At 50.6% G+C, this 27,377-nt stretch overlaps 1 protein-coding gene across 2 annotated transcripts; it reads right to left on the bottom strand.

Annotated features, from left to right (window-relative positions):
* Positions 1 to 1,559: 1,559 nt before the first annotated feature.
* LOC135816031 (uncharacterized protein C18orf63-like) lies at positions 1,560 to 27,377 on the bottom strand. Of its 2 annotated transcripts, XM_065329386.1 has the most exons (12): positions 26,919 to 27,376; positions 25,351 to 25,453; positions 24,515 to 24,571; positions 24,065 to 24,176; positions 23,381 to 23,422; positions 22,770 to 22,846; positions 22,270 to 22,376; positions 5,582 to 5,678; positions 4,992 to 5,083; positions 3,836 to 4,589; positions 2,881 to 2,994; positions 1,560 to 2,225 (listed from the first exon to the last, which is right to left on the bottom strand). In XM_065329386.1, exons 1-12 carry the CDS (start codon positions 27,122 to 27,124, stop codon positions 2,055 to 2,057), a joined length of 1,932 nt encoding a protein of 643 aa, XP_065185458.1. In that variant the 5' UTR covers positions 27,125 to 27,376; the 3' UTR covers positions 1,560 to 2,054. The 2 variants fall into 2 exon arrangements, with proteins under 2 accessions (XP_065185458.1, XP_065185459.1); XM_065329387.1 differs by lacking the exon at positions 24,515 to 24,571 and having other exon boundaries at positions 26,919 to 27,377.

The following is a 27,377-nucleotide window of genomic DNA, read 5'->3' as shown; positions in this document are numbered from 1 at the left end:
AGAGCACCTGATTCAAATACTCCGTGATACCATACTAGCAAGGTGGATTAACATGTTATGGCATACTCGGCTCATTTAGAGCCGCATCAGAGGATCTTGTGTTGAACAGGATGGGTAAAAGTGAAGGGTGCTAATTCTATATGCAGTAGAGTGGCACGCGTACCATTCCCATTCTACTGGACATTATAAAAGCATCATTCACCTTCACTTATCCACCATAAGCCTCTCTAAAATTTACTGAACACAGTAATTCTAAATAGATACTCTGCTCTGGTTGTGTTGGGGTGTCTTTAGTGTCCATTCAAAGTTGATATCCCATCCCCCAACCCCACCCACCAATGCTTGAACCATATGCAGTGATCGTATGAACATAGATCGATGTCTACACATCACATTATAAATCATCACGGTTCTACTCAGAGCGAGCTAGAGTATGTTTGACGCACCTAGGTGCAGACCCTTCTGTACAGGCTCATCAATGCCCTATGTGTGCATAGTCACGGGCATGAGTGAATCACCGATGTGCTCAGTAGTGTGCGTGCTATACCATCATACTGTACTAGTCGCTTGACTGCTTTCTTTGTATGCTCTGACCACCATTGCAGCCAAAGGTCAAGGTAAAGGACTCGGGTAAACCGGCGGCACCTAAGAAGACCAAAGGAAAGGGGACTGGCAAGGGAAAAGGCAAAGGGAAAGGAAAGAAGGGTAAGGGCAAGAAGTCTAAAGCGACTGCTGTTCCTCAGAAGATCTACCCAGCTACACATCCCGATGTCATGACCAACGCCTACTACACTACTCACACAGCTCCCGACTTTCTGACAATGAGGGGCTTCCCGTGGCCAAGCGCCCCGAAGAAGAAGGGCGCCAAGAAAGGTGGAAAGAAGAAGAAGAAGTAAATGGAATAATGCAGTGGTGGCCATACCAGCATCACGTGTGTGATGTTGGTCTTGATAATGACCATCAAAGAACGTTAGATGTATTCTGTGAATAGAACTTGATGGCATTGTGTGTTGCCCTAAATTCTGAATGGCGTGCGACGTGTACAATGTTCAGGTATACTCAATGTCTATACAGTTTTAGGTTTGTAGTTGTGGCGGAGCCTAGTGCCTAAGATGTCTGATGTACACATCATAATCCATCATAATCCATCATAGAGACTGTAGAAAAGTGGTCCACAAATGTTTGCGGCTGCTTCACATTGCTAATGCCCTGTGCATTTTCAATAAGCTAGACTGCTGTTCTTGCCATGTTTGTTATTCTCGTGTAAGCTGCACCTGATGCTGCAGTGGTACGATGGCTACACCTATCATGGCAGATCTCATAAGCGAGGCCATTCCTCTACATGAGTATTCATTGAGAAGCTCACGATGCTTTGCATCACTTGCAGCCTGTCTATTTATTCTATTGATTTGAAGCCGGACCATGAGCTTTTCTTTTTAAAGTGTCAGTGCTGTCTACGTTGTGAGGACATCAGCTCACTCTGATTGGATATGGGTTCAGTTTAGATGAGTGTAATTACTTCAAAGCATGATCGCAGTACGCAGTATCCAACTCGAGCACTACTGTCAGCAGTCACACTGATTAAAGTTCATAAAAAAACATTGTGCATGTACTTGTGTGATCTGTGCAAACACTTTTAATTGCAATAAAAGATAACTGCTGGACTATTGTGTATTAAAATACCGTGTACTAGCGATACGTTGGTGGGGCAAAACAGAAAGGCTGAAAGAACAAATAATTATTATCCTTTCGATGCGATGAAACTACAAGCACTTGAAGCTATACATCATGGTGCAGAATATGTCAAGCACAATACTGAAATAGGAGACTTACTTTTGGCCATATTCTCAAAATAGATGTGCACCGGAGACAACTAAGGTTCCCAAACTGTCATGCCGGAACCTGCACTCACTGTATGATAACAAAATGGCTATTGCAATGGAGCACGTGGAATTTCAGAAATGCTTACTAATCTCACTGGTTTGTTCCCTTCTACTTGTAGTAGTAGTAGTAGTAGTAGTAGTAGTAGTAGTAGTAGTAGTATTGCCAGCGCATCATGGCTCTCTCTCAAGCTGCTGTTGGAGATGTGTGTCGTCTGATGGTAGCTTCTTAGCAGCCCAGAGTGTGACTTGTTGAATCAGATCCGCTTTCTTGTTCTGGCGGCTGATCTTGACACCCTTACTACGTAGCCAAGTACTCAGAATTGATATGTTGGCTTTGGAGAGCTTCATACAGCAACACACGAGGCAAGAATTCAGGATATTTACTGCACAGCCTTAAAAAATGAAATTAATTGTACGCCGCGGCTCGCGTGAGACTCAGTCAGACAGAGTTTTCCGTTAGTGCTGAGTCGGGTAGTTCTCACGGGTAGCACGGATGCCGATCAGGTAATGTTTCCATGGTAACACCACAATGCACCCTTTTTCTTTACACACCGTCTGGGTAGACATGCAGAGTATTACATGAATTTGTGCACGTGCACTGTACATGTCATATGATGTCACCTGCGACTTTGGGTTTTCGGGTACTATTCTGTACTCGACTACCCGAGGTCCTCTAGGGTAGCACGGGTACCGGACTACCAGTGCACACCCCTATTTTCTGTATCCACAGGAATACCACCACCCTCCAAGGATCAAGGTGCCCTGTATATAGGTCATGTAGGATGTGCTGCATCTGCGGTTTTGTCTGACAGTATCTGAGTGTGTCAAAAGGCGGGCTGCACCTGGGGAATCTTGCTTTTCCAAAGCAGCGTCAAACCTTGATTTTGTCGCTGTGGCATCAAGTTACTATGGAGATATGGCTCATGATCCAAGGTTTATTTAATTTTAATTTTGTAGTCTGATTGGGCCCTAAGAAAATTTTCACCACTAGACTTACCATGCCAGTTTTGATCAGAGCATCGACCTTCTTTATATCCTCATGTGGATTAGCTTTAGACTTGGCAGTTGAAGAGGATGATTTCCCGTGGCTGGCAGTCAAGGGTGCTCCTCCCTGTGAAAGAAGCACAACATCATCTCATCCATAGCAGTACCTGTCCAACCAGACCACCGACAAATAATTCACCTCTCCCACATGTGGTGTCACGGTTTTGTAAAGGCCTGCTTGTACATCAGCACATGGACTAAGATTGTTGTGTTAAAATTTCTACAACACAACATACCTCAGTCCAGTTAGATCACAGCAAGAAATCTACTGTACATCTTCAGTCACAGGGAATGAATAACTGAGGGTGGGGACGGGTGCCTATCTAGCTCTGTCAACCAATGGTCTCGGCATAATAGCTCTGCCAACCAATGGTCTCGCATCATACCTCGCTGGACGTACCAAGGGAAAAATTGGTATGCTTCGAGGTAATAACTAAGGTGGTTCGACTTTGGCAGTAATAATACCATTGTAGTAGACGGACTCCTGTCTCTCTGGAGGCGTGGGTTTGAATCCCACCGCTGCCACCAATGTTGTAACTGCCTTTTCTCCACCTGCTCCCAGTCTCGTGCCATCTCCACACTTATACAAAGGGGCGACGATAACTACATTTGAAAGACTGTTTATCTGAAGACGACTACGGAAACACAACTAGACATGACGTACACAAAATAACGTACTATATACGGTATGGTAAGTCTATCGATATACGGTACATACGGTATGATACGGTAGAAAGTCCGTCTACTACAACCATGAAGATGGTGGCTGCTCCAACTGTTGGAGCTCACGCTTCCTGCCAATTGACTTGACGCTTGAGTGACTCATGACTGCCATCTAGAGCATACGATGGTTGTGAGTCAGTCAAGTTTTGCAACACTATAGAAATAGAACTCATTATCTTACTTACCTTCGCGGGTTTGTTTCCAGCTTTGGACGACTGCATCTTTGCTGACACTGCTTGTCCCTTCGTCTTTTGCGGTGCTGAATTTGCAGCACTCCTAGCTGCTATCTTCAATTGTGTGGATTGCGAAAGGGTTGGTTTTGGTGCCGCTTGTGAAAAGAACGTGACCTTTACGGGTTTGGGGTTGCTTGGAAATCGCTCAGCTGCTGATGCACTGTTGGCAAACACTCCGAGCGGATGACTGGCTGTACTCTCGTCAGTGGTGGCTTTCTTCATACTATTGGCAGCACGCCGTGCAAAGGTCAGCTTGATACGCTCGTTCTTGGACATAAAGCGGGGAACAACGGGTGCTGATCTCTCAACACCGGCTGATACCATAACTCCGGTGCCTCGTGCTGGAAGCGAAGCATGTGTTGGACGATCTGATACATGTATGCGCTCTTGTTGTACCGGCCGATCAGATGTACATGCCGCCATGGTCGAGACTGTTACTGTTCTCGGTACCTGCGCCTGGTAGCGATCCTTCAAGACAGCCGACTGCATGAAAGTCAGAGGCTCTCTGCTGTTGCTCTGAAGATGACTTTGAATTAGTTTGCAGAGAGGCTGCTGTGATGTCTCCGTCTCGAAATCAAGGACACTGGACCAGATCCCGTTGGACTTTCGATGGATGTCGGCCAAGAACATGTGAATCGCCTTCTTGTCATTTGGACAGCGGTTGTTGTAGAAGAAGCGGTTCTCGCGGATGCACGCAAGAGGATATCTTACAATTTTCGTTAGGGATGAGCCGGACGTAGTTTAGGATAGAAGAATAGTTGCTAATTTACAATGCACCAGAACACTGAACTGGACACCGATCGCTGAGTGCAGGAATCTATGGAAAGATATATGTACTTCAGTATGTGGAAGATGGCACTAACAGGCACGTATGTATGGATAATGCTATTTGCATAGGGTACCTAGATAAAATGCTTGCCATGGGATATGCATATGCAGATATCACTGGCAGAATATTGGGACTTTTAAAGTACACATCGTACTTCTGATGCATGAACAGCTGAAACTCATCTCACAATGCGTGGCTCCAATCAACTGGGCCTCGGTGTACAATATTAAAAAAAGCCTCCCCGGACACTGCTGCTTAGACTACTACCCAAGAGGATACGAGAATAGCTGGCTGCCCGGACGAAACTGGACGTTGGCAATCAAGTGTGCACTCCTGCTGCTTCTTTCCCCATCAACACTACTGTAGCCGTACTGAAAGAGTAGGAAAGCAACAATATACGCTGCATGCATTGTACCTGCCAAACGACTATGGACTAGTATAACCAGTACTTGTATAACATTGAGGGTTGCATTGTGACCTGCAGCGGCTCTACAGTAGCAACCGCATGCACACCCATCCTTGCCCTATCGCCATCGTTTTGTCAAGGTCCTATCTTTCTGTAGGTGCTATGTGCAGAATGATCGCATGTGCAGTTTATTTAAAAAAAATGATGTGGTCAATGTGGCAATGACCATGACTGATCTTTTAACCAGCATGCTAGCTGTGCATGTCCTTGCAACTGGCACAAAGAATATTGGACTGTGCAGAGCCTGGACAATTTACTTGGTCACTTTCATTATTACATACAAGGTCCAGGTGCCAAGACAAGCCTTGACCACATAACGGTAACTGCAAACAACGGGCAATATCAGTGCAATGCACGGAACATGATTGTATGCTCTTTGACACTCTCACTGACACAGACTTACTGCCAGTCTCCAGTTCTGATAGAGCTCTTCATTTGAAGTGAAAGGGCATGTCGGTGGCAATGCTGGACTTATTGAGCACAACCTTGCCTGTTTCTCACTGTAAGTGGTCAAACGCACCATTACACCATCACACCATCAAAGGAGAATTGAATGAAGTGAACATCCCGGTGCACACTGAAAAGTTATTCTGTTGGATATTAGCTATATCACACAATGATTGTTCAGGTGATTCTACTCTCTCATGCATTCAGTGTTATAATTACTATCCAGCTCTGTCCGACTTGTGTTCAGTTGCCTGCATGCTCCAGTTTGTGTTTGTCTAGGATCTGCTGTGTGCGTTTCATCTCTCTGTTATGTCTGTAGTGATCTTGTGTCTTGGTGCCTGAGGCGCGCTTGCTGTCACGCATTCATGTATTCATGCTCTGATGTCTAGACTTTCACTTTGCGCGTGCGCTGCGTGCGTGTGCCGGCTCTTTTCCCGTGTATCTATGCATTATGTTGCTACACTACAGTTCCGGCTTATAGTTCCGTTTTGAGTCGGACTTTTGACTTTAGTTTTCTCAGCTGTTGCTGTTGTTGTGCTTTTAGTTGTTTTCAAGTCAGATTCCTTTTTCCTTCTCTGTTGTTGCTCATGATTATCAAGACTGTAAAAGTATGGAAGTAAGACAATAACTCCAGTGTGAGTTTATGAGCTATTGTTGGTAGTTTGGGTGCTTGCATCCAAACATCTGGTCCTTCGAGCCGGATCAGTGGATCCGAATCGGTTCGAGAGTTGTCATTTCGTAGATCTACCAGTGCAGTGATTAGAGAAATGGCGGAACCTAGAAAAAGTAGCAGGAGCACGAAAGGTGTTCCCCCAGTAAGGTTCAGAGAGCCTGAGGCAGAGCTAGACGATACGAAGAGTAGTGTCTCTTCCCTGACATCGTCCGCTTCCTCTACTGCTTCCAGGCGTCGCAGAGCGGAGTTGAAGGCGGCGGTGCAGCTAGCAAAGCTGGAGCAGGAGTTTGAAGTCCAGCAGCTCAAGCGACAGAAAAGAATCCTGCAGCTGGAGCTAGACGCCGAGTTGGCTTCCATTGAAGGAGACGAACTAGAGTCAGAGGGACGTCCGGAGGAGACGGAGCCGTCCACTGACGCGTCATTTCAGACCTGCGCTGAGAGCCTGGCGTTGCTTGCGCGGAAGATGGCGGCGTCTGATGATGAGACTGACGATGACGACCAGGCAGTCACGGAGCGAAGCGTCTCCGCTGGTCCTCCCGCTGCAGGTTTTGTAGCTCAAGCGTTCAAAACCGACGACCGGTTGAACGGGGAGCTCAAGTCTGAGACTCTCCAGAGCCGTGGCGTTTCTCGCCTTGATGGAGATGGCTCCACCGCAGACAAAGCGACCGAACAGCAGGACAGCGTTCCTGCTGAAACACAAGTGTCCACCCCTGTCGGTGTTGACAGGACGCCAGCTCCGGTCGCTGTAGGGCTTGACAAGCCTAGTGGTAGTAGTATGGAGATTACTCCAGTAGTACAAGGTCATTTGGGAAGATCGTGGCCTCAGGCAGCTTCAGATACAGCACGTGGAAAAGCTGACAGAGTGAGCAGCTGGGTACAGGGCGTTCAGAGTGCACCCTTCAGTGGTATCAGCCAACATCAGATCCAGCCACTGGAACTACCCAAGTTTGATGGTTCACAGAAGAACTACATCAGGTGGAGGCAGAAGTTTCTGAGGCTGGTGGACGACGACCACATGGTCTCAGAAGATTACAAGATGGCCCGTCTAAGGGAAGCTCTAGAAGGTGGCACGGCAGATGACCTGATTGCGGATCTGCTGGATGGCCCTGGCGCATACAGCGCTGCGCTCAAGGAGCTAGATGAGTGGTATGGGAGTAATGACCGCGAGCTCGAGCGCCAACAGCAGGAACTTCTAGCACTTCCACGGATCACCTCAGAAAGGGACTTCGACAAGCTGCAGCAGTTGGCCGTCAGACTGCGGAATGTTCTGTTGAACATGTCAACTGCCAGTTTAACACCAGGCCGTGATCTTTACATCGCAATCACGCAGAAGCTTCCCCGCGGGATGTTGACGAGGTTTGTCGAGTCTCATGACGATTCTTTAACGAACGTGAAGACACTATCCACCTGGTTGATGAAGCGAGTGCACACCCTGCGTCAAGTTGATGCCAGGCTGACCGAGTCTGACCAAGATCAGAAGAAGCCTGCACTGTCCAAGCCACCGCAGCGTCCAGCTCAGAACCGACCATGGAACCCTAGGGGGGCGGAGCGATCGTATGCTGCCGGTCCCCCCAAGCAGAGTGCACAGTGCCTGAAGTGCAGCGGCAGTCACCCCCTGGAGCGGTGTCCTGCCTTTGAGAAGATGTCTGTCCCTGATCGCTGGCAGCTAGTCAAGAGCAGTAGTCTGTGCATCTGCTGTTTCCGGCCCGGGCACAGAGCGTACAAGTGTGACACCGGCAAGTGTACGGTCTGTCAGAAGACGCATCATGCTATGCTGCACATAGAGCAAAAAGGGAGCGCTTCCAACACACGCACCACCGCAGGAGCGTCCGCCAACGGCACGCCTACAAGCGAGAAGGTGACCTACCATGCCAGTGCAGACTCAGTCCTGCACCCGTCTAGCAGCACAACGTTCATCGATGATGGGATCTCATTCATGACTGTGCCAGTATTGCTGAAGAACGAGGACCGAGTGGTCGAGTGTACTGCTCTCTTCGACTCTGGGTCGACAGCCAGCTACATTGTTCCTGCCTGATGACGTGAACATGTGTTTTTTGCGCTCTGAACTGTCTTGATTTTCTTTTATGTTTTTTTGCCAAATGTACAGTGAACTGTGCGCTGTGTGTGTACAATGCTGCGCGGCTAGCGATGCGCTTTCTTTGGTACAGGCTTTTTCTGTTGTGTCCGTGATGTATGGCTTTCGCTTTCTTGCAGTTTTCACCGCTTCGCTGCAATAGTTGCTGTTTCCTTGAGGGCGAACTGCGGTGCCTCCATTTTCGTAGATGGTCTTGGTGCGCGAGGCACTGAGCGGACCTCGTGGCTTTTTTGTTTTAGTTTCTTTTTGAGGGTTTTCAGATTTGTTGTTGTTTGTGAATACACTTTATACAGTCTTCAAGCGAGCAGTAGTTTTCGATGTGTGGTCGTGACTTGGGTTGTCCGTATTGCCCTGAACATTTGGTCCTTCGAGCCGGATGTGCGGAGGTGCATCCGGAGCCAATCGAACAGCCCTGAAGTAAAGCTTCCCTGTATTCCGTAGCTCGTTGTGTTACGATCGTATAGTGTATATTTTTGAAATTTGAGTGTGCATTTCGATCGTTGCTGTTGAGATGTCGCGCAAGAGCACCAGAACCACCAGAGGGAGAGCGCCAGATCGGCTCGGTGAATGGCTGGAGTCGACACAGTCTGACGCTCAGCTTGCCTTTGACGCTGCGGTGAATTTGTCGTTGCCACCATCACCCAGTGCCAGTGTACGACGAAATTCTAGAATATTCCAGAGCTGTGAACTGTGATTGGTTAATTATGCCAATGTTCTAGAACAATAACACTAGCAGCAGTCATACGGGTAAATACGGGTTTAGCCATACACGACTCATACATTACTCACGAGCGACTCACGGAAAGGGTAATAACATGCAGATACAAAATACGCAAGGAGAGAAAAAATGTAACTAACTGCCCATCTTGGGGTTTGAACCTAGGAATCTGTATCAACACAAGCTCTACAAATAAATACTCTTTTACTGCGAAAAATATACTTTCTATTAAAATGCAACTCCTACAGATGTGCTCAGTCTGAAGTCCATTGGTGTGGACAGTATTAGCGTTACTAGTAGTCGCAGTGCGCGTAGTCGCGGTGCGCGGAGTGCGCACCTACGAGCTGAGTACGAGGCTGCAAAGAAGCTGGCTGAATTGGAGCAGCAACAGATAGAGTCGCAGAGGAGACTGCTGCAATTTGAGCTGGCGATGCAGCATGAAGCCATCGACAGCCAGCATGACAGTTCCAGTACTAGTAGTAGTGCGTACTCGGGATCAAGGCGCTCAACGCGTGCTAGCATTAGTAGTAGTAGCAGCAGTGTAAGAGGCCAGCCAGCCCAACAGTCTGTACGTGGTGGAACTCGCCAGGCAGCTGTGGCAGTGTCTGCTGGCGGTGGCCACGCAGCCACAGCTAACCAGCCACCAGCAACGTCAACAGCCACAGTACGCAGTCCGGCAGTATGTCAGCAGCAGTCGTCGCAGTCTGATGTTACGCCGCAGTCAGATGTCACGCAGCCACCAGCAACGTCAACAGCCACAGTACGCAGTCCGGCAGTACGTCAGCAGCAGGCGCCGCAGTCAGATGCTACGCAGCAGCCGCAGTCTGACATCGCGCAGCTCGCTGGAGCTATCCTGGCAGCGGTAGGCACGCAGAAGCCCTCAGACACCCCAGCACAGCGCCATATGAAGGGTTATATGGCCAGGCAAGCTGCTGGGAAGGATCTGCCACAGTTTGCCGGGCAGCCTGAAGAGTGGCCCATCTTCAAGAAGATGTTCGACACCACAACCCGGGACTGTGGGTTTTCGCATGCAGAGAACCTCAGCCGACTGCACCGTGCGCTGAAGGGCAAGGCCAGAGATGCAGTCCAGTTTATGCTGGCTGTCCCAGACAATGTTCCGGAGATTCTCGCCACTCTGCAAGAGCGTTTTGGCCGTCCCGAGCACGTGGTGCACCACCTCATTACCCGTGCTCAGAGTTTCCGCACTTTGCGAGCCGACGACTTTGAGCAGCTCGTAGAGTTCTCAACTGCTGTGCGTGGGCTGGTGCAGACCATGAAGCTAATGAATAGTACTGGGCACCTGCGCAACCCTCAGCTGCGACAGGAACTTGTTGCCAAGCTGCCGGCTGGCATGCGCCTGAACTGGGGCGAGATGATCGCCAATTTCGATCCGGAGAAGCTGTCGCTGGATGATTTTTCAGTGTGGCTGTGCGGCAAGGCCAGTGCAGCAAGCAGAGTGACTGTACTGAAGACAGGGAGTGTCAGCAGCAGCGGCGGTGTCAGCAGCAGCGGCGGCAGCAGCAGTAACAAGAGAACTCGAAGTGAGACCACCCTCACCACTTTGAGCAACAGCGGCAGCTCCAGACAGCAAGAGCGTGCACCCTTCGCCTGCCATTACTGCAGCAGCCAACATCCGCTGCGCAGCTGTGACAGTTTTAAAGCACTGCCACTGCAGAAGCGTAGGGAATGGGTAGCGGAGAAGAAGCTGTGTTTTCTCTGTTTCGGCCGCAGCCACCGAGTAACCGACTGCAAGAGTCGGAATCGCTGCTCCGTTGGTGACTGCGGAAAGCGTCACCATGAATTAGTGCACCCGTCTGACAGGAACAGCGGTGGCCACACTGGACAGCAGGAGAGCGTCAATTCTCACACCGCTCAGCGAACTCGAGTTGCCCTGCGTGTTGTACCAGTGTCGCTCTCAGTATCCAACGGGCACAGCGTCAAGACGCATGCGCTCCTGGATGAAGGATCCACTGTGAGCATTGTGGACGAGAAGCTTGCCAGGGAGCTGGGCGCTACTGGTCCGGTAGATCCCCTGCACCTGAGTTGGACTGGGAATCACAGTCAGCACCATGCCAACTCATGCCGTGTCAATCTGTGCATCTCACCTAGAGACGGAGGTGAACAGTTTGACTTGCAGAACGTCCGGACGGTGGCGAACCTCAGTCTGCCGAAGCAGTTTGTCAACCAGCAGAAACTTGCCCGACAGTGGTCGCATTTGGCGCACATCGACTTGCCTTCACTTGCAGAGGTAACGCCTATGCTGCTCATTGGCCAGGACCACTACCACCTGACGGCACCAAGGGAGATCTTGGAAGGTCCGCCGAACGCACCTGTAGCCACCAACACCAAGCTCGGCTGGGTACTGCACGGCAACACCGGACAGTGCCGAAGAGTGGACTCTGAGGTGTCCTTCGTGTCGTGGTCAGCGGATGACGAGCTGCATGAACTGGTCAAGAGAGCATTTTCAGTAGATGACTTCGGGGTCAAGCCAGCGCCGCTACCCAGAAGCAAGGATGATGAGCGGGCGCTACAGTTGCTGGGTACCGTGACTCACGATGGCACCAGATGGCAAACAGGACTGTTGTGGCGTGACGACAACCCGCAATTGCCAGAGAGCCGACAGCAGGCCGATAGACGTCTTCAGCAGCTGGAACGCCGTCTGATGAAGGACCAGAACCTCGCTTGCCAGTATGCCGCAAAGATCGAGAGCTACTTGGTGAAGGGATATGCACGCATCCTATCAGCAGCAGAGGCCGCATGTGAACCACCTAACACTTGGTACCTGCCGCACTTTGCCGTGGTCAACCCGACGAAGGGCAAGCTGAGACTTGTGTTCGATGCAGCCGGGAAATCGCATGGCAAGTGCCTCAATGACTTCCTGATGCCTGGACCCGACCTGCTGACGCCGTTGACGCAAGTGCTGCTGAACTTTCGGCGTTTTCAGTATGGTTTCGGTGGTGACATTCGGGAAATGTTCCACCAAGTCAGTGTGCGGCCAGAGGACCGACCTGCCCAACGTTTCCTGTGGCGAGGCCTCGACCGCAGTCGCCCTCCAGATGTGTACGAGATGCAGGTGATGACGTTTGGTGCAGTGTCATCTCCAACCACAGCTCAGCATGTGAAGAACCATAGTGCCACCGTCTTTGGTCCGGATCTACCTGAAGCTGTCACAGCCATCACTGACCGCCACTATGTGGATGACTATTTCGACAGTGCAGCTACGGAGTGTGATGCAATCAGCCGTTCGGCAGCGGTGATTGAGAATCACCGGAGGGGAGGATTCGAGATCCGGAACTGGGTCAGTAACTCGTCCCAGGTTCTTGAGAGGATACCCACCCAACTTCGGTCATCTGAAGTGGTGAATCTCGCCACCGGGAACGCTTCCACAGAGAAGGCACTTGGCCTCATATGGAACCCGAACAGCGACTGTCTCAGCTTTGCCGTTGGAGCAAAGCTATCAGCACAGCCCGACAGCGTCTCGGCAACCAAGCGGACAGTACTGCGCTACGTGATGTCGGTGTTCGATCCCCTTGGCTTCCTGATGGCGTACACCGTTACCGCCAGGATACTACTGCAGGACGTATGGAGGTCAGGCCTTGGCTGGGACGATGAGCTGCCCCATGATATGGCTGAGCGCTGGTCGAAGTGGCAAGCCGGCCTGCATGAAGTTGCGTCGCTGCAGGTGCCACGGTGCTACCATCCTGCGCTAGCAGACGCCGAGAGATTAGAGCTGCACATGTTTGTCGACGCTAGCGAAAAAGCATTCGCAGCTGTAGCGTACATCAGAGCCACCAGCAAGAGTAGTGCTGTACACGTTTCGTTTGTTGCAGCAAAGGCTCGCGTCGCCCCGCTCAAGCCGCTCAGTATTCCTCGTCTTGAGCTGCAAGCTGCTGTGCTGGGAACACGTCTGGCAGACACAATCACCAAGCAGCTTGATCTACCGATCAGCTCCACAACGTTCTGGAGCGACTCGCGTACTGTCCTGCTGTGGATCAAGTCAGAAGCCAGACTTTACAAGACGTTTGTTGCCCACAGGATTGGTGAGATCGCTGAGACGACGGATCCCAGTCAGTGGCGCTGGGTCCCCACCAAGGATAACCCTGCTGATGACGCTACGCGTGGTCTGGCCAGCGACGAGTTGACACTTGGCAGCAGATGGATGACCGGCCCAGAGTATCTGCAGAGTCCGCCAGAGCAGTGGCCGCTTGATGTCAAGCCTGCAGTAGCCGACTCAAGTCCCAGCATCGAGCTGAAAGGCGAGTTCGTAGCCACAGCGGTGTCTAGTGAGTGTGTGCGGAATGCAGCGCTACCTGATTCTAGTCGCTTCTCATCGTGGATGAGACTGGTCCGTGCAACCGCTTGGGTACTCCGCTTCGTCAAGATCTTGAAGCACCGAGCACTACGTACATCAGCACCACCCCCAGGAGAGCTAGTACCTGAGGAGCTTGAGAGTGCAGAGCGTCTATGGTGGCAGCAAGTGCAAGCCGACTGTTTCCCTGCTGAAGTTCGCAGTATCGAGTCTGGCAAGCCCGTGGACAAGGACAGCCGCTTGTCGCATCTGTCGCTTGTGCTCACTGATGGAGTAGTGCGTCATCACAGCCGATTGGTCAACTCCTCCGATCTGCCTGACATGGTCAAGCAGCCAGTTGTGCTCGATCCGAGTCACCCTTTCACCCGGCTGCTGATTGCGTGGTATCATGTTGCGTCATGTCATCAAGGGCAAGAGCGTGTGTGCAATGAGCTGCGGCAGCGCTATCTCATCTTGGGGCTGAGACGAGCCGTCCGAAGTTCTTGGAACACTTGCCAGAAGTGCAGCAACGACAGAGCACAGCCAGCTGTGCCAGAGATGGCGCCCCTGCCGAGCACTCGTCTCACACCGTTTGTTCGAGCCTTTACAGTGGTTGGCATGGACTACTTCGGACCGATGACAGTGACGGTCGGACGTCGGCACGAGAAGAGGTATGGTGTGCTGTTCACCTGCCTGAGCACGAGAGCTGTGCACTTGGAAGTTGCACATGCACTGACCACGGATGCCTGCATCATGGCCATCCGTAGGATGATCGGCAGGCGTGGTCGACCTCGTCAGATTTGGTCTGACAATGGAACGAACCTCCGAGGAGCAGAACGAGAGCTGCGTGAGTCCCTGAACGACCTCGACCAAGACCAGCTCACCACCGACCTGGCGTTACTTCGCATCGAGTGGAGCTTCAACCCGCCATCTGCTCCGCACATGGGGGGAGCCTGGGAGCGCCTGGTTAGATCTGTGAAGTCCACCTTGCGGGTGATACTGCATGAGCGTGCTCCGAAGGACGAGGTACTGTTGACCCTCATGATTGAGGCAGAGAGTCTCGTCAACAGCCGACCACTGACTCACGTGCCAGTGGACCCCAACGATCCGGAGAGCCTCACACCTAACCACTTTCTGCTCGGCACATCTAGTAGCGTACAGCCACCCGGAGAGTTAACAGAGCGCGACCTGTGTTGTCGCAAGCAGTGGCGTCTATCGCAGATTCTAGCTGACATGTTCTGGCGACGTTGGCTGAAGGAGTATGCCCCCAGCCTCGGCACACGCAAGAAGTGGCGTGGCGTTGGTCAAGAAATCAGTGTGGGTGATGTAGTAATCATCGTGGACGATCAGCTGCCGAGGGGCTCCTGGCCCAGAGGTCTCGTCACTGCCGTGTTTCCCGGGCGTGATGGGAAAGTCCGAGTTGCAGACGTGAAGACGGCAACCGGCACCTTCCGCCGACCAGTAGTCAAGTTGTGCCGCCTGAATGTCCTCAGCAGTGCAGCTTAGTAATCAGGCTTGTGAGTATGCCTGTTACCGGGGGGAGAATGTTCCTGCCTGATGACGTGAACATGTGTTTTTTGCGCTCTGAACTGTCTTGATTTTCTTTTATGTTTTTTTGCCAAATGTACAGTGAACTGTGCGCTGTGTGTGTACAATGCTGCGCGGCTAGCGATGCGCTTTCTTTGGTACAGGCTTTTTCTGTTGTGTCCGTGATGTATGGCTTTCGCTTTCTTGCAGTTTTCACCGCTTCGCTGCAATAGTTGCTGTTTCCTTGAGGGCGAACTGCGGTGCCTCCATTTTCGTAGATGGTCTTGGTGCGCGAGGCACTGAGCAGACCTCGTGGCTTTTTTGTTTTAGTTTCTTTTTGAGGGTTTTCAGATTTGTTGTTGTTTGTGAATACACTTTATACAGTCTTCAAGCGAGCAGTAGTTTTCGATGTGTGGTCGTGACTTGGGTTGTCCGTATTGCCCTGAACATACATCCAGAAGGACGTTGCAGATCTTCTTGGCATCCAGCCAGCATCGCAACCACTGAAGGTCCAGACGCTAGGAGGGAACAGCGTCAGCACAGATGCAACCCAGTCGACAGTCACCATCTCCAGCAGCGACGGGAGCTATGTTTCCTCATTGGACGCTTGGGTCTTGCCACAGGTAACTGGAGACTCCAACATCATCGAGTGGCACGCGCGCAAGAGTAGTTGGGACCACCTACGAGAGATCGACTTCCCAGTTTCCCATAGTAAGAAGATTGGTATCCTCATCGGCCTCAATGCTACGCCGCTCCACAAGGCTCTGGAGGAGAGATGTGGCCCACCCGGCAGTCCAGTGGCACGACTCACCCCGCTCGGTTGGGTGTGCTACGGCCCGACATCAGCTCAGGCTGACCCAGCTCGTGTGGCCACCCATTGTGCTGTCCGTCTACCGAGTGACAGCGTGGAGCAGGCGGACGATCGCTTGGACGACCTGGTGAAAGACTTATGGAATGTCGAGAGTGTCGGTCTCGGAGTCAGCCCAACGTACCGAACGCCAGCCGAACAGGAAGCAGAAGCCATGACGACCGCGACCTTGTCGTATAGCGGTGGGCGGTACTGTGTCGGCATCCCATGGCGCAGCGCGGATGGCCCGAAGGTGCGGAACAACCGGCCAATGGCAGAGCGCCGTCTCCGTAGCCAAGAAAGAAGTCTTGAACAGAAGCCGCACATCGCGGCAGAGTACAACCGCGTCCTTGTATCGCACATGGCAAAAGGGTACATTAGGCAAGTGCCAGCAGAAGAGGTAGCTGCGGATGGAGAAGATCAGTGGTTCGTTCCGCACTTCCCCATCGTTCGCCAAGACAAGGTCACCACCAAGGTGCGGGTGGTGTTCGACGCGGCCGTCTCTTGGAGTGGATGTAACCTCAACGAGGAGATGCACGCAGGCCCACCACTGCAGAGCGACCTTGTACACATCCTGCTACGGTTTTGTATGGAGCCAGTGGCAATCGTCGCCGACATCAGCGAGATGTTCCTTCAAGTTGGCCTCCGGCCAGACGACAGGAAGTACACCAGATTCCTGTGGCGAAAGGACAACAACAGCGAGCCCGAAGTCTTTGAGTTCAACAGACTGGTTTTCGGGATGAAGGCATCGCCCTACCTCGCCACCAGAGCGTTGCGACAAACGGCGGAGGATTTCTCCAGCAGTGACCGAGACGACAGCATCGACATTCCAGCGCTGGTCAACAAGGCTTTCTACGTCGATGATCTTCTACACGCTACCCAGGACGAGTCCCAGGCAGTAGAGATTCAGCAGAAGTTGGACGCAACACTCAGCAAAGGCGGCTTCCACTTGCGCAAGTGGCACAGTAATTCAGCAGCCGTGCTCGACGCTATCCCACCAGCAGACAGAGCACCCCAAGCCCAGGTCATGTTAGAAGACGCGGCTTGCAACGCACCGCCTGTTTCCAAGACTCTTGGAGTGACCTGGATGGCAGACAAGGATCAGTTCACGTTTGTGTATAACGCGCCAGCCGAGGACTATGCCATCACGAAGAGATCGGTCCTGCGGAAGATGGCGACGATCTTTGACCCGCGCGGCCAGCTGCTACCGTTCACCATCAGAGCGCGGATCCTGTTTCAAGAGGCCTGTATTGCCGGCCATGGTTGGGATGACCCTCTCAGCACAACAGAGGTGAAGAAGTGGAAGACGTGGTTCGCGGAGCTACCGGACCTCACCTCAGTGTCAGTTGACCGTTGCTTCAAACTTGCAGGAGCACTCCCACAACCATGTGCCACTGAGGTTCACACCTTCACGGACGCGTCCGATGCAGCGTTCGCTGCGGCATCGTATGTGCGAGTCACCTACCCAGACGGACAAGTGAAGGTCACGCTGTGCATGGCAAAGAGTCGTCCAACGCCAATCAAGAAGATGTCAATTCCGAAGCTCGAGTTGAAGGCAGCGGCCCTGGGCGTACGTTTGAGCACGGAGGTCGCCACAGCTCTTGACATCCCAGTAGCGCACCACTTCTTCTGGACGGACAACATGAATGTTCTGTTCTGGGTGCGTTCTCACAGTCGCAAGTTCGCCACAGACGTCGGTGTGAAGATAGCGGAGATCCAGACAGTGACCTCTGGTAAGCAGTGGCAGCATGTGCCCGGCAAGTCAAACCCAGCAGACCTCCCAACACGCGGAATGACAGCTTCAAGTCTCGCAGCGTGTGACGAGTGGTGGCAAGGCCCGAGTTTCTTGCAAGCGCCGCCGTCAGAATGGCCGAACCGTGACATCGTTGTGCCGACGAATTTGCCTGGAGAAACCAAGCGCCACCAAGCATCGTCCCTGCTGGCCACCGGTCCGAGCATTGACCGCCTCCAACCAGATCGATACAGTTCCTGGATTCGCCTGAAGCGTGTCACTGCGTGGTGCAGAAGGTTCTTTCGGCACGCCAGCAAAGGGAAATGCTGCAGGCAGGACACACCGCAGACTGGAGGATCGGCAGCGGTGGAAGGCACCATGGTGTCCCTCGAATACCAGCGTACGAGAAAACCGCAGAAGTTTCTCGTGCAGCCCCTCACAGTTACTGAACTGGAGTCAGCTGAAGATGTGTGGTTCGCTAAGGCTCAGCAAGACGAGTTCAATGAGACGATTGAAGCGTGTAGAAGTCAGCGGCCCATCCCGGCGTCAAGTCCACTGCTACGCCTACAACCGGTTCTGGATGACAGCAACCCTCAGCTACTGCGGATGGACGGCAGGTTGAGCACGGCACATCACCTTCCCAGCAGCCTCCGTAGGCCCGTCATTCTGCCAACGAAGCATCCGGTCACAGCCCTTGTAATCGCTCATGAGGATGCGGCTCACAATCACACTGCTGGCGTCAACCACCTGTTGTCGACCCTGAACTCGAAGTTCTGGATTGTACATGGCCCAGCGGCAGTGAAAAGGCACCGGAGCCAGTGTACGGCCTGCAAGAAGATTTGGGCAAAGCCTGCTCAACAGCTGATGGCACCACTACCCGACTTCCGCACCGAGGAGCCTTTCCGAGCTTTCAGTCGGGTGGGCGTGGATTACGCCGGACCCTTTCTGACGAAGCAAGGGAGAGGAAGAAGTCGAGCAAAGCGCTATCTCTGCTTGATGACGTGTCTTCAGAGCAGAGCAGTTCATCTTGAGATGGCGTATGGCTTGGACACGGAGAGCTTTCTGCTGGCATTCACCAGGTTCGCGAAGAGAAGAGGTGTACCGGATCTCGTCGTGTCCGACAATGGTACCAACTTTGTGTCAGCCGAGCGTGAGCTACGAGAAGCCATCGAAAGCCTCAAGAACAGCCAGATTGCCGCTACCATGGCCTGCAAAGGCGTGGAGTGGAGGTTCAATCCGCCACGCTCACCGCATCACGGCGGGGTCTTCGAAGCAATGGTCAAGTGTGCCAAGAGAGCGTTGGTCGGCATCTTGCACAATGCTGTGTGTTCTGATGAGGAGCTCCAGACTGCCTTCACCACTGTTGAGGCTCAGCTCAATCGTCGACCTCTAACGGCCCAGAGTGGAGATGGACAAGACCCGGAGCCGCTAACACCCTCGCACTTTCTAGCGGGATCGACGACCGTGATGACCGCGGTCGAGGAAGATGGCCAGGCGTACCACCTCAAAGCCTGGAGGGTGTTGCAGAGCTGTTTAGCCGCGGTCTGGAAGCGCTGGCTACAAGAGATGGTCCCAAAGTTGAACATACGTCAACGATGGCAGAAGAGCCTTCCCAACATCCGGATTGGAGACGTGGTGCTTGTCCTGGACGCGCACACTCCTCGCGGCCAGTGGCCTCTCGGGAGGATCGAAGCGATCTACCCAGGCACCGACGGAAGAACACGTGTTGTCGACGTGAAGGTGAAAGGGAAGCAATACCGCCGACCTATCACTGTGCTCATCCCGATAGATGCGGTGCGCACTCCCTGAGCAGAAGAGTTACGGCAGCTATTGCGTTTTGCACCACTCATTAGGTATGACAATCTGTGCTGTGTGCATGATACTTGTAAGTCTGATAGAAGGCTATAGAACTAACTTTAGGGTCATTCTTATTCTGCGATAGAGAAGATTACGCTCTACCTCTCTTGTTTACGCTCTACTTCTTTGTTGCTTGTTCGTGAAGCTACAGACGATTAGTACATTGCGATTTAGAGTGTTTTCGTTCCCATTCTGCTTATGGTCCCTCAAGGAGGGGGTGATGTTCAGGTGATTCTACTCTCTCATGCATTCAGTGTTATAATTACTATCCAGCTCTGTCCGACTTGTGTTCAGTTGCCTGCATGCTCCAGTTTGTGTTTGTCTAGGATCTGCTGTGTGCGTTTCATCTCTCTGTTATGTCTGTAGTGATCTTGTGTCTTGGTGCCTGAGGCGCGCTTGCTGTCACGCATTCATGTATTCATGCTCTGATGTCTAGACTTTCACTTTGCGCGTGCGCTGCGTGCGTGTGCCGGCTCTTTTCCCGTGTATCTATGCATTATGTTGCTACACTACAGTTCCGGCTTATAGTTCCGTTTTGAGTCGGACTTTTGACTTTAGTTTTCTCAGCTGTTGCTGTTGTTGTGCTTTTAGTTGTTTTCAAGTCAGATTCCTTTTTCCTTCTCTGTTGTTGCTCATGATTATCAAGACTGTAAAAGTATGGAAGTAAGACAATAACTCCAGTGTGAGTTTATGAGCTATTGTTGGTAGTTTGGGTGCTTGCATCCAAACAATGATTATGTGAATTTTTGGATGATTACGAGTCACAGCATATCTTACTGAGTGCCTACTCCACTCTCATTGTTACCCAAATAAATACTTGAACTGTTGTGGAAAAACTCCAGAGCCAGGTCAGCAGGTCATTGGCCCCGCTATTGGCCAGGCTGAAGGGTGTGCGTACCCGTGGCTGAAAGAAATGAGCCAGGTAGAGGCGACGGTTCGATACCGGAACGGCTTGACAGCCAAATTTGTATAGACCCCAGGGTGCGAAATAACGGTCGGACATCGGACAATTTCCGACCGTTCACGGTCAGTTTCCGGATGTTTTGTACACATCTGGACAAAGTGTCCGCGCACCTTTTTGCAAAGCACACAAAAGAAAAGGCACGTCAATCCTTTGTCTCATAGTCATTAGTGATATCGTCTGGCAAGAGAAAGCCAAGCACCGCTGATGCGGATGCTCCTCTTGGAAAGAAACCCAGAGGAGTCAAGAAGACCACTTGTGACAAGTGGGCCGCCGAGTATGATAGGGAGCTTTCAACTTCTGTTTGGCTGATCTATGAGCGCAGTCTCTCAGATCGTAGCGTTGTCGAAAAATTTGAAGTGTAAGATATGTTCCCGTTTTGTTGATAAAATTCGCAGCGGCTAGAATTTTTCTGACTCTTTCGTCGTTGGCTCAAGGAACCTGAAAACGTCAGCCTTCAAAGATCATGCTGCTTCTGACATGCATCGTCGTGATAACATTTCGATGGTATCAATTCTACACTGAACATTGTGTGATTTGATGTGAAAATTTGCATGTCCGGACATGTCCGGCCATTTTTGCAACTGGCAGGACATTGCGTCAGAGCACATTTTAATCCTTAGCGCATGCCCTGGACCCAAACCGATCATCAGCGTTGATTGTTCACTCGAAATATGTTTGTGGAAGGAAACTGGCATGTTGAAGTTTGCTCTGAGGCCAGAGTCAATCGAACTGAGCCACTCCTTTATGTTGACCCATTGCCTCCAAGTTGCCCAGTTTTCACTTCAAATCAGAGGTGGCTCCAAACCGGACACGTTTTAGAGTGCACGTCAAATTCACTCTGGGTCTGAAATGAGGTAATTGCTATCGCTCCACGACGGCCAGTACAGAGTAACAATAAGCCTTGTGTGTGCTTCCATTAGTTTTCATTGGTATGCGGTGCTTTATTGGCGAGAGGCGAGCCGCTGTTTACCTGCGACAAGAAAATGATTTTTCGAAAGTCGTAAAACTCAAGTCGCAGTGCGAAGCAACACGTCAAAAACTCACCTGCTCGGGATGGCTCTTCTGGTCATCGCAGAGCCATAAAATGTTGGCTCGGAGTATAACACATCGTAGTCTCACTGTGACGTATGTTTTCTAATCAAAATACCAAGAGAGAAAGTGAATATTGAGTCCGTTCCGGTTTGCAACCTATGTCCTATTTGAAACCGTCGCCTCTACACACCAACCTGGTGAGATTGGGTTCCGTTGGACTGTATGAACATCTGTGTATTCCCTCACCTAAAGTTAGATACCGAAGTCAACCCAAATCCGGGTGGGTAGCCTGGCTCAGACTGTGTGGGGAGGGGGGTACAACTATACGCGGCTGACCACTAGTGTCGTCGGGTGTAAGACCTGACAATGGGCTTCCTCGTAGAGGTCACACGGACAACACTAGTCCTAAAGCAGACACCGCCTATATTGGCAATGGGTCCATTGTACTGTGACTCGGCTGCAACGTTACCTCCTATCCAACATCGACTACTGCCATGGAAATAAGAAACACGGTATCCTCTTCAGCAGGACTTATACAAACTGCTATAGCGCCAACCTAAACATAGCTGCTGGTGTAGCGAACTTGTATTGTAAATGTGCTGAAGGAAGAACGGGATAAGTCAGGCTGAACAATAGTGTGTGTGCAGGCTCCAGTTTCCTATCAGTGGTGAGAGATTTGATATCACCATTGACACGCTGCATGTCACAATATCAAATGTTCACACAAGCTCCTGTTTTGAGTTGTTTTTCTTCTCTCTTTTTCTTTCCCTAATAGTTGCTGTTACACTCACTGGTTCTTATGCACAGATATACAGCATTCCCTCACTAGTGGGACCATTGTTATTAGGCTAGAGCCTGTTTTGGACTTCCCACTCTAAATAAAGAATACAAACAAACAACAAACGTGGTACCTTGGTAGCACATAGCATGTGTACTCATCACTTGGACCCAGAATGACGGTGTCGTTGTTAACCAGCAGCTTTTCCACAACCTTGGGGTCTCGCAGAAAATCATCCACCTGCAGTATGCATAGTAGGTATGTACACAATCACAACGATAGTGATAACCACCGACAGCAAACACAATTTTCACTAGGCTTGTGTGGGCCTATGGTATAGGGTTAAATCCTACAAAGGAGAGAGAATTCCCCAGTGGCTACTGTCAGTCTCTCTCTCTCTCTCTCCCTCTCTCTCTCTCTCTCTCTCTCTCTCTCTCTCTCTCTCTCTCTCCAAGTATAGTAGGAGTTATTCGACAGTCCTTTATGCAAACCAGCTTGACCTGTTCTGAAAAAAATGTTCGCCTTACATCAGGTGACACTCACAACAAAGCACTGTGCATTGGCCGGTACAATGCATATTGAAAGCAAAATTTCACGACCATCGCAAATCTGCTGAAAGACAGTTGGGCTCACCTCTGAAGGTCGTGCGTGTGTGTAGCTAACTGCTAATGACAGGATCACTTCATCACCTTGAACGCTAAGCTCCCAATCTAGGGACAGTGTGGGAAAGCAATCAGCAAATTGCAACGGAACTGACTCGTTATGCTTACCAATCACTTCTCGCAGTGTGCTAAACTCCACAAGTTTGTGACCATACGCATCACCATACACGCAGTGTACTTGTACACCATTGACAGGAAAGTTATACTGAAAAAATAGTAACAATATAACAACTGCACCAAGAGCGTTGGGTGGAAAAGTGGCCAGCAACACAAATGGAAAAATACAGCGTAGCTGCAGAGTGGCTGCAAGTAGTCATGTCCATCCTTCTCTGAGTTTGACTATGCAGACTGAATCAGTCATCAATTCCATGATGTGAGGATATGTACTAAGAATTCACTCATATAGGGCCGTTCCTGTGGCTCAGTATGGTAGTCCGGAAGCAAAGCAACTAAGCAGCATACAGGCAAGCGGCAATCATTGGGAAGAGTTTTGTAAATGTTATCATTCACTGACTCTGGATGATGTAGGTCACAGCAGTGATTGATATCTTTGGGCAATGTGAAGTCAATTTGTTCACTTACCTACAGCTGGCATTCGACCGACAGTGCTCAGAAAGTGGTCGCCTACAGAAAACAGTAATCCATTCACCATAATATACAACATGCTTCTAAAATTAGAATAAAACATCCAACTATTGGGCAAATTTACAACTGCATTCTCCAAGCACAAACTCATCCTGGCCTTGCACTAGACATGTACATGTACAGACTGCTCAATTGAAGTCAGTTACGGCTGCTACTGAGACCGGCTATCTCGATGTCCATCAACAGTCATTCAACACACTACCATAATCCATCGTTGTCTGATGATTGGTTCAGCCATGAAACTCGGAGTCACAACGGAATAAATTTGCCAAGGTTTTCATTGTGTGCCTTTGTGTGCGCCGCTCTGCCTGAATCAGGCATTGAGCACTCTTGCAGAACCAAAGCATATTGCCTCTGTGCATAATCCATTTAGGGATTTTAGGCTCAGCCACGGAGGAGCATAATTTTAGAAATGGTGGACAACCAGGGTGACAGTGAAGCCACACAGAAGTTCATACTCATTGTGTGCATTGCGTGAGTGAGTGGTACGGATACATGTACTACGGTGCGTATGGAAAACAGAGAGGATCCAAGTGGGAAAATACCGTGACTTCAGGCAGTTTGCCAAACTGTTTCTATGTACTACAGTATGGGTACAAGTATGTGCTTGCTGTTTCTTACCTTGAATGAGCTTGTGACCAACGCGATTCCAGTCGGGTGCTAGCCACGACTGGATAGAGAAGGTGAGACAGGCTTGCAGTGCCACCGATGTCACTGGTTGAAAACTAGATACCTGTAGGGAGGCCGTGTGAGTTTGGGACAAGACCATGAAGCCATTGTAGTTACAGTGTATGCCAGACAAATCGCAAAGCTAGATGTTTAAACCACGTCGATTTCAGTTTTGAGTTCTCCCTGCAAAACTTATCGGACGACTGGAACAACATGAGAAATACAAAGTTAAACTGCTAGACAGGCCGGGTCGCCTTTGCTTATCAGACAAGACCAGTCCATGCATGGCAGAATGCCAATGGCATGCGGCAGTGGCTCTTGCCAAAAGTGATTGTAACTTACATCGTGCATGCCAGTACTTGAACAGTATAGAATAAGGAATGTACTTCAAAGTAGTAGTACCTTTACGGATAGGAAGCGAAGGACATTCTTGAATCCGCTTGTTCTGACTGTACTTTTCTATTGATACACAAAGCAACAAGTGTACAGTGTGCATGATTGACTGGAAGAGTGAAAGCACTAATCCGATAAAACTGGATCCCCCTAATCAGGGACCCGGTGGGCTTGATGGAGGAAGGCCGCACCAAACGTGGGTTTGTTTTGTTGCACTAGCTTGGTTGAAAGTTGCCACGACCATCTTGCCCAGTGTGTCACATGGTAGCCTCAGAATCATGATTTTGCTGCATCTTCTGTCGCCTTTTGAGCTATTTTCTGGTATGCCTTGAAGACAACTGCATGTACCACAACATTGCTCACGATCATGCCAAATAATCTCTGTCATGTGGATTCTGTAACTGTGGGCTTGTGAAAAGTTGAGAATTACCATCATTAAACAGGGCTAGGAGTTGTGCGAAAGATCTACAAATGGACATTCTACCTTCCGCCTACCCAGACAGTACTTTCAGCGCAGATTGCCCATGCTGGCGATAAACTCCAGTCCTGGTAAAAAAAATATTTAAAAAAACTCTGTTCTCATGTATGTAATAGCGCTGGGGGCTACATGGCCCTAGCACCGTGACCACACGCAATACTCTGCGCACTGAAGCGTAGCCGGTTACTATATTCATGAGTCGGATTTCTCAGCCAGGGCTGCAGAACCGGGCACGAGGCCACCGAGTTTCATCTGCTGCTCGTTCTGTGATGTCGCTGTGATGATTCTATGAAGTGCTAACCATCTCGATTACCGAACACGGAAGTACTTCAAGCTACAGTGTACTGGTACATTGCCATTACCCTACCTCTGTTATGAACATGAACTTAGGATCAGCGCCGTATTCACACGCCGCCGGGACAGCGATGCAGGAGTTCTCCTCGCACTCTCGCACTGATTCCATAAACAACCTACAATGTATTGCACACACACACACACACACACACACACACACACACACACACACACACCTTTGACCTTTGACCTTTTGACGCCCATCGCCGGAGGCGATGATAGCGATGCTTGGCAGAAGCCAGAGCAACTTGTGCTGGGATTGCACCATTCAACAGCTTGCAAGAATTCACTGGCACTATTCAGCCTGGCTGGTCACACACACACACACACACACACACACACACACACACACGCGCGCGCGTGCGCGCGCGCACATGCACAGGCAAGCATACCGTAATGTCGCGTGCATAAGCCGGATTTGTGCATAAGCCTGTCTCGTGTAGAAGCATGAAATCTGCAACAGCTTTTCGCGTACAAGCCTGTCGCATGCATAAGCCGGGCCAGTACACGAGACGCGCCTTGTGTCGCGTGCGTAAGCCGGGCTACTACGCAAGACTGGTGAGCGCGCCTTTTACATGTTCATGTTTGCATGGTACCGTACACTTGCACACGCGGAAAACGTGGGAAGATGCGGAAATTCAGGGAGCGAAAAAAAGGAAAAAAATCCCGTTGGAAAATGTTGGTTTTGACGTCCAAAAGTCAGCAGTTTGCGCATACAAGCCTGGTCATTGAGTGGTGCTTGTCATATAAGCCTGTCTCGTGTATAAGCCTGTCTTGTGTACAAGCCTGACTCCATCACCGGCTTATAGGCATATAAGCCCCGGCTAATGCACGCGACATTACGGTAGTAAGCATGAAATCTGCAACAGCTTTTCGCGTACAAGCCTGTCGCATGCATAAGCCGGGCCAGTACACGAGACGCGCCTTGTGTCGCGTGCGTAAGCCGGGCTACTACGCAAGACTGGTGAGCGCGCCTTTTACATGTTCATGTTTGCATGGTACCGTACACTTGCACACGCGGAAAACGTGGGAAGATGCGGAAATTCAGGGAGCGAAAAAAAGGAAAAAAATCCCGTTGGAAAATGTTGGTTTTGACGTCCAAAAGTCAGCAGTTTGCGCATACAAGCCTGGTCATTGAGTGGTGCTTGTCATATAAGCCTGTCTCGTGTATAAGCCTGTCTTGTGTACAAGCCTGACTCCATCACCGGCATATAAGCCCCGGCTAATGCACGCGACATTACGGTAGTCGATATGCGTGCCTGTGTGCGCGCGCAATGAGGTGACAGAAAGACACCATGGCCATATGGGCAGTCGTCAAAACAGGAAAGGGGCGACTTTTCACGGGTAGGACCAAAATACGGACGCGCACAAAGTGATTATGCGACTGACAACTTCCCAGTTGGACAACTGACGGTACAGTACATAAGCACACAATGATTGAAATGGGAATCTTACACGCCCCTCCTCCCTCCCCGGTTTGAACCAGAGACACTACCCTAAAAAAAGAATATGGAAACCCCTAGTGGTTCATGATTTGCCACCCACCAACCAAATTCATGTCAACACGCTGAATTTTCTTACCTACATAAGACAGGCGTCCTGTGGATCGACTTCTCTCCGAAAAGACGATGTGCCATAGACCTTCTTTCTACCAATTCCGCCCGAATGGGTACTGTGCTGTTAGTGATATCCAGTGGGTTGAAGCATGCATAGCCAACAACCAGTTCGGCAAGTCTGGGAAGGTGGCGTTTGAAGTGAATCCTATGGTCATACTCGTTGTTGCCCATAGCGAAACGAAGCCTGGCCGCTTGAGCCAAACTAGTTTCACTCCCCGAGGCTAGAAGCAACTATAAAAGTAATGTATGAGCCTTTTCTCAGCTCGGGTTCCGGGCTGAGAGCGGCATGCAGAACAACAGCAGTATTTGTATTATTGATAGAAATTAGTTACTGTAGTACAAACTATCTGCCACGATGAAGCCCAAGGAGAAGGAGTCACTTCCTTGGAACTTTCCTCGTTCACATTGAGTTCCTGCAATACAG

Source organism: Sycon ciliatum, chromosome 4 (assembly GCF_964019385.1).
Source record: "Sycon ciliatum chromosome 4, ocSycCili1.1, whole genome shotgun sequence".
NCBI classification, from domain to species: domain Eukaryota; kingdom Metazoa; phylum Porifera; class Calcarea; order Leucosolenida; family Sycettidae; genus Sycon; species Sycon ciliatum.
The sequence above is the reverse complement of the archived record's forward strand: the minus strand, read 5'-3'. Positions and strand labels throughout refer to the sequence as shown.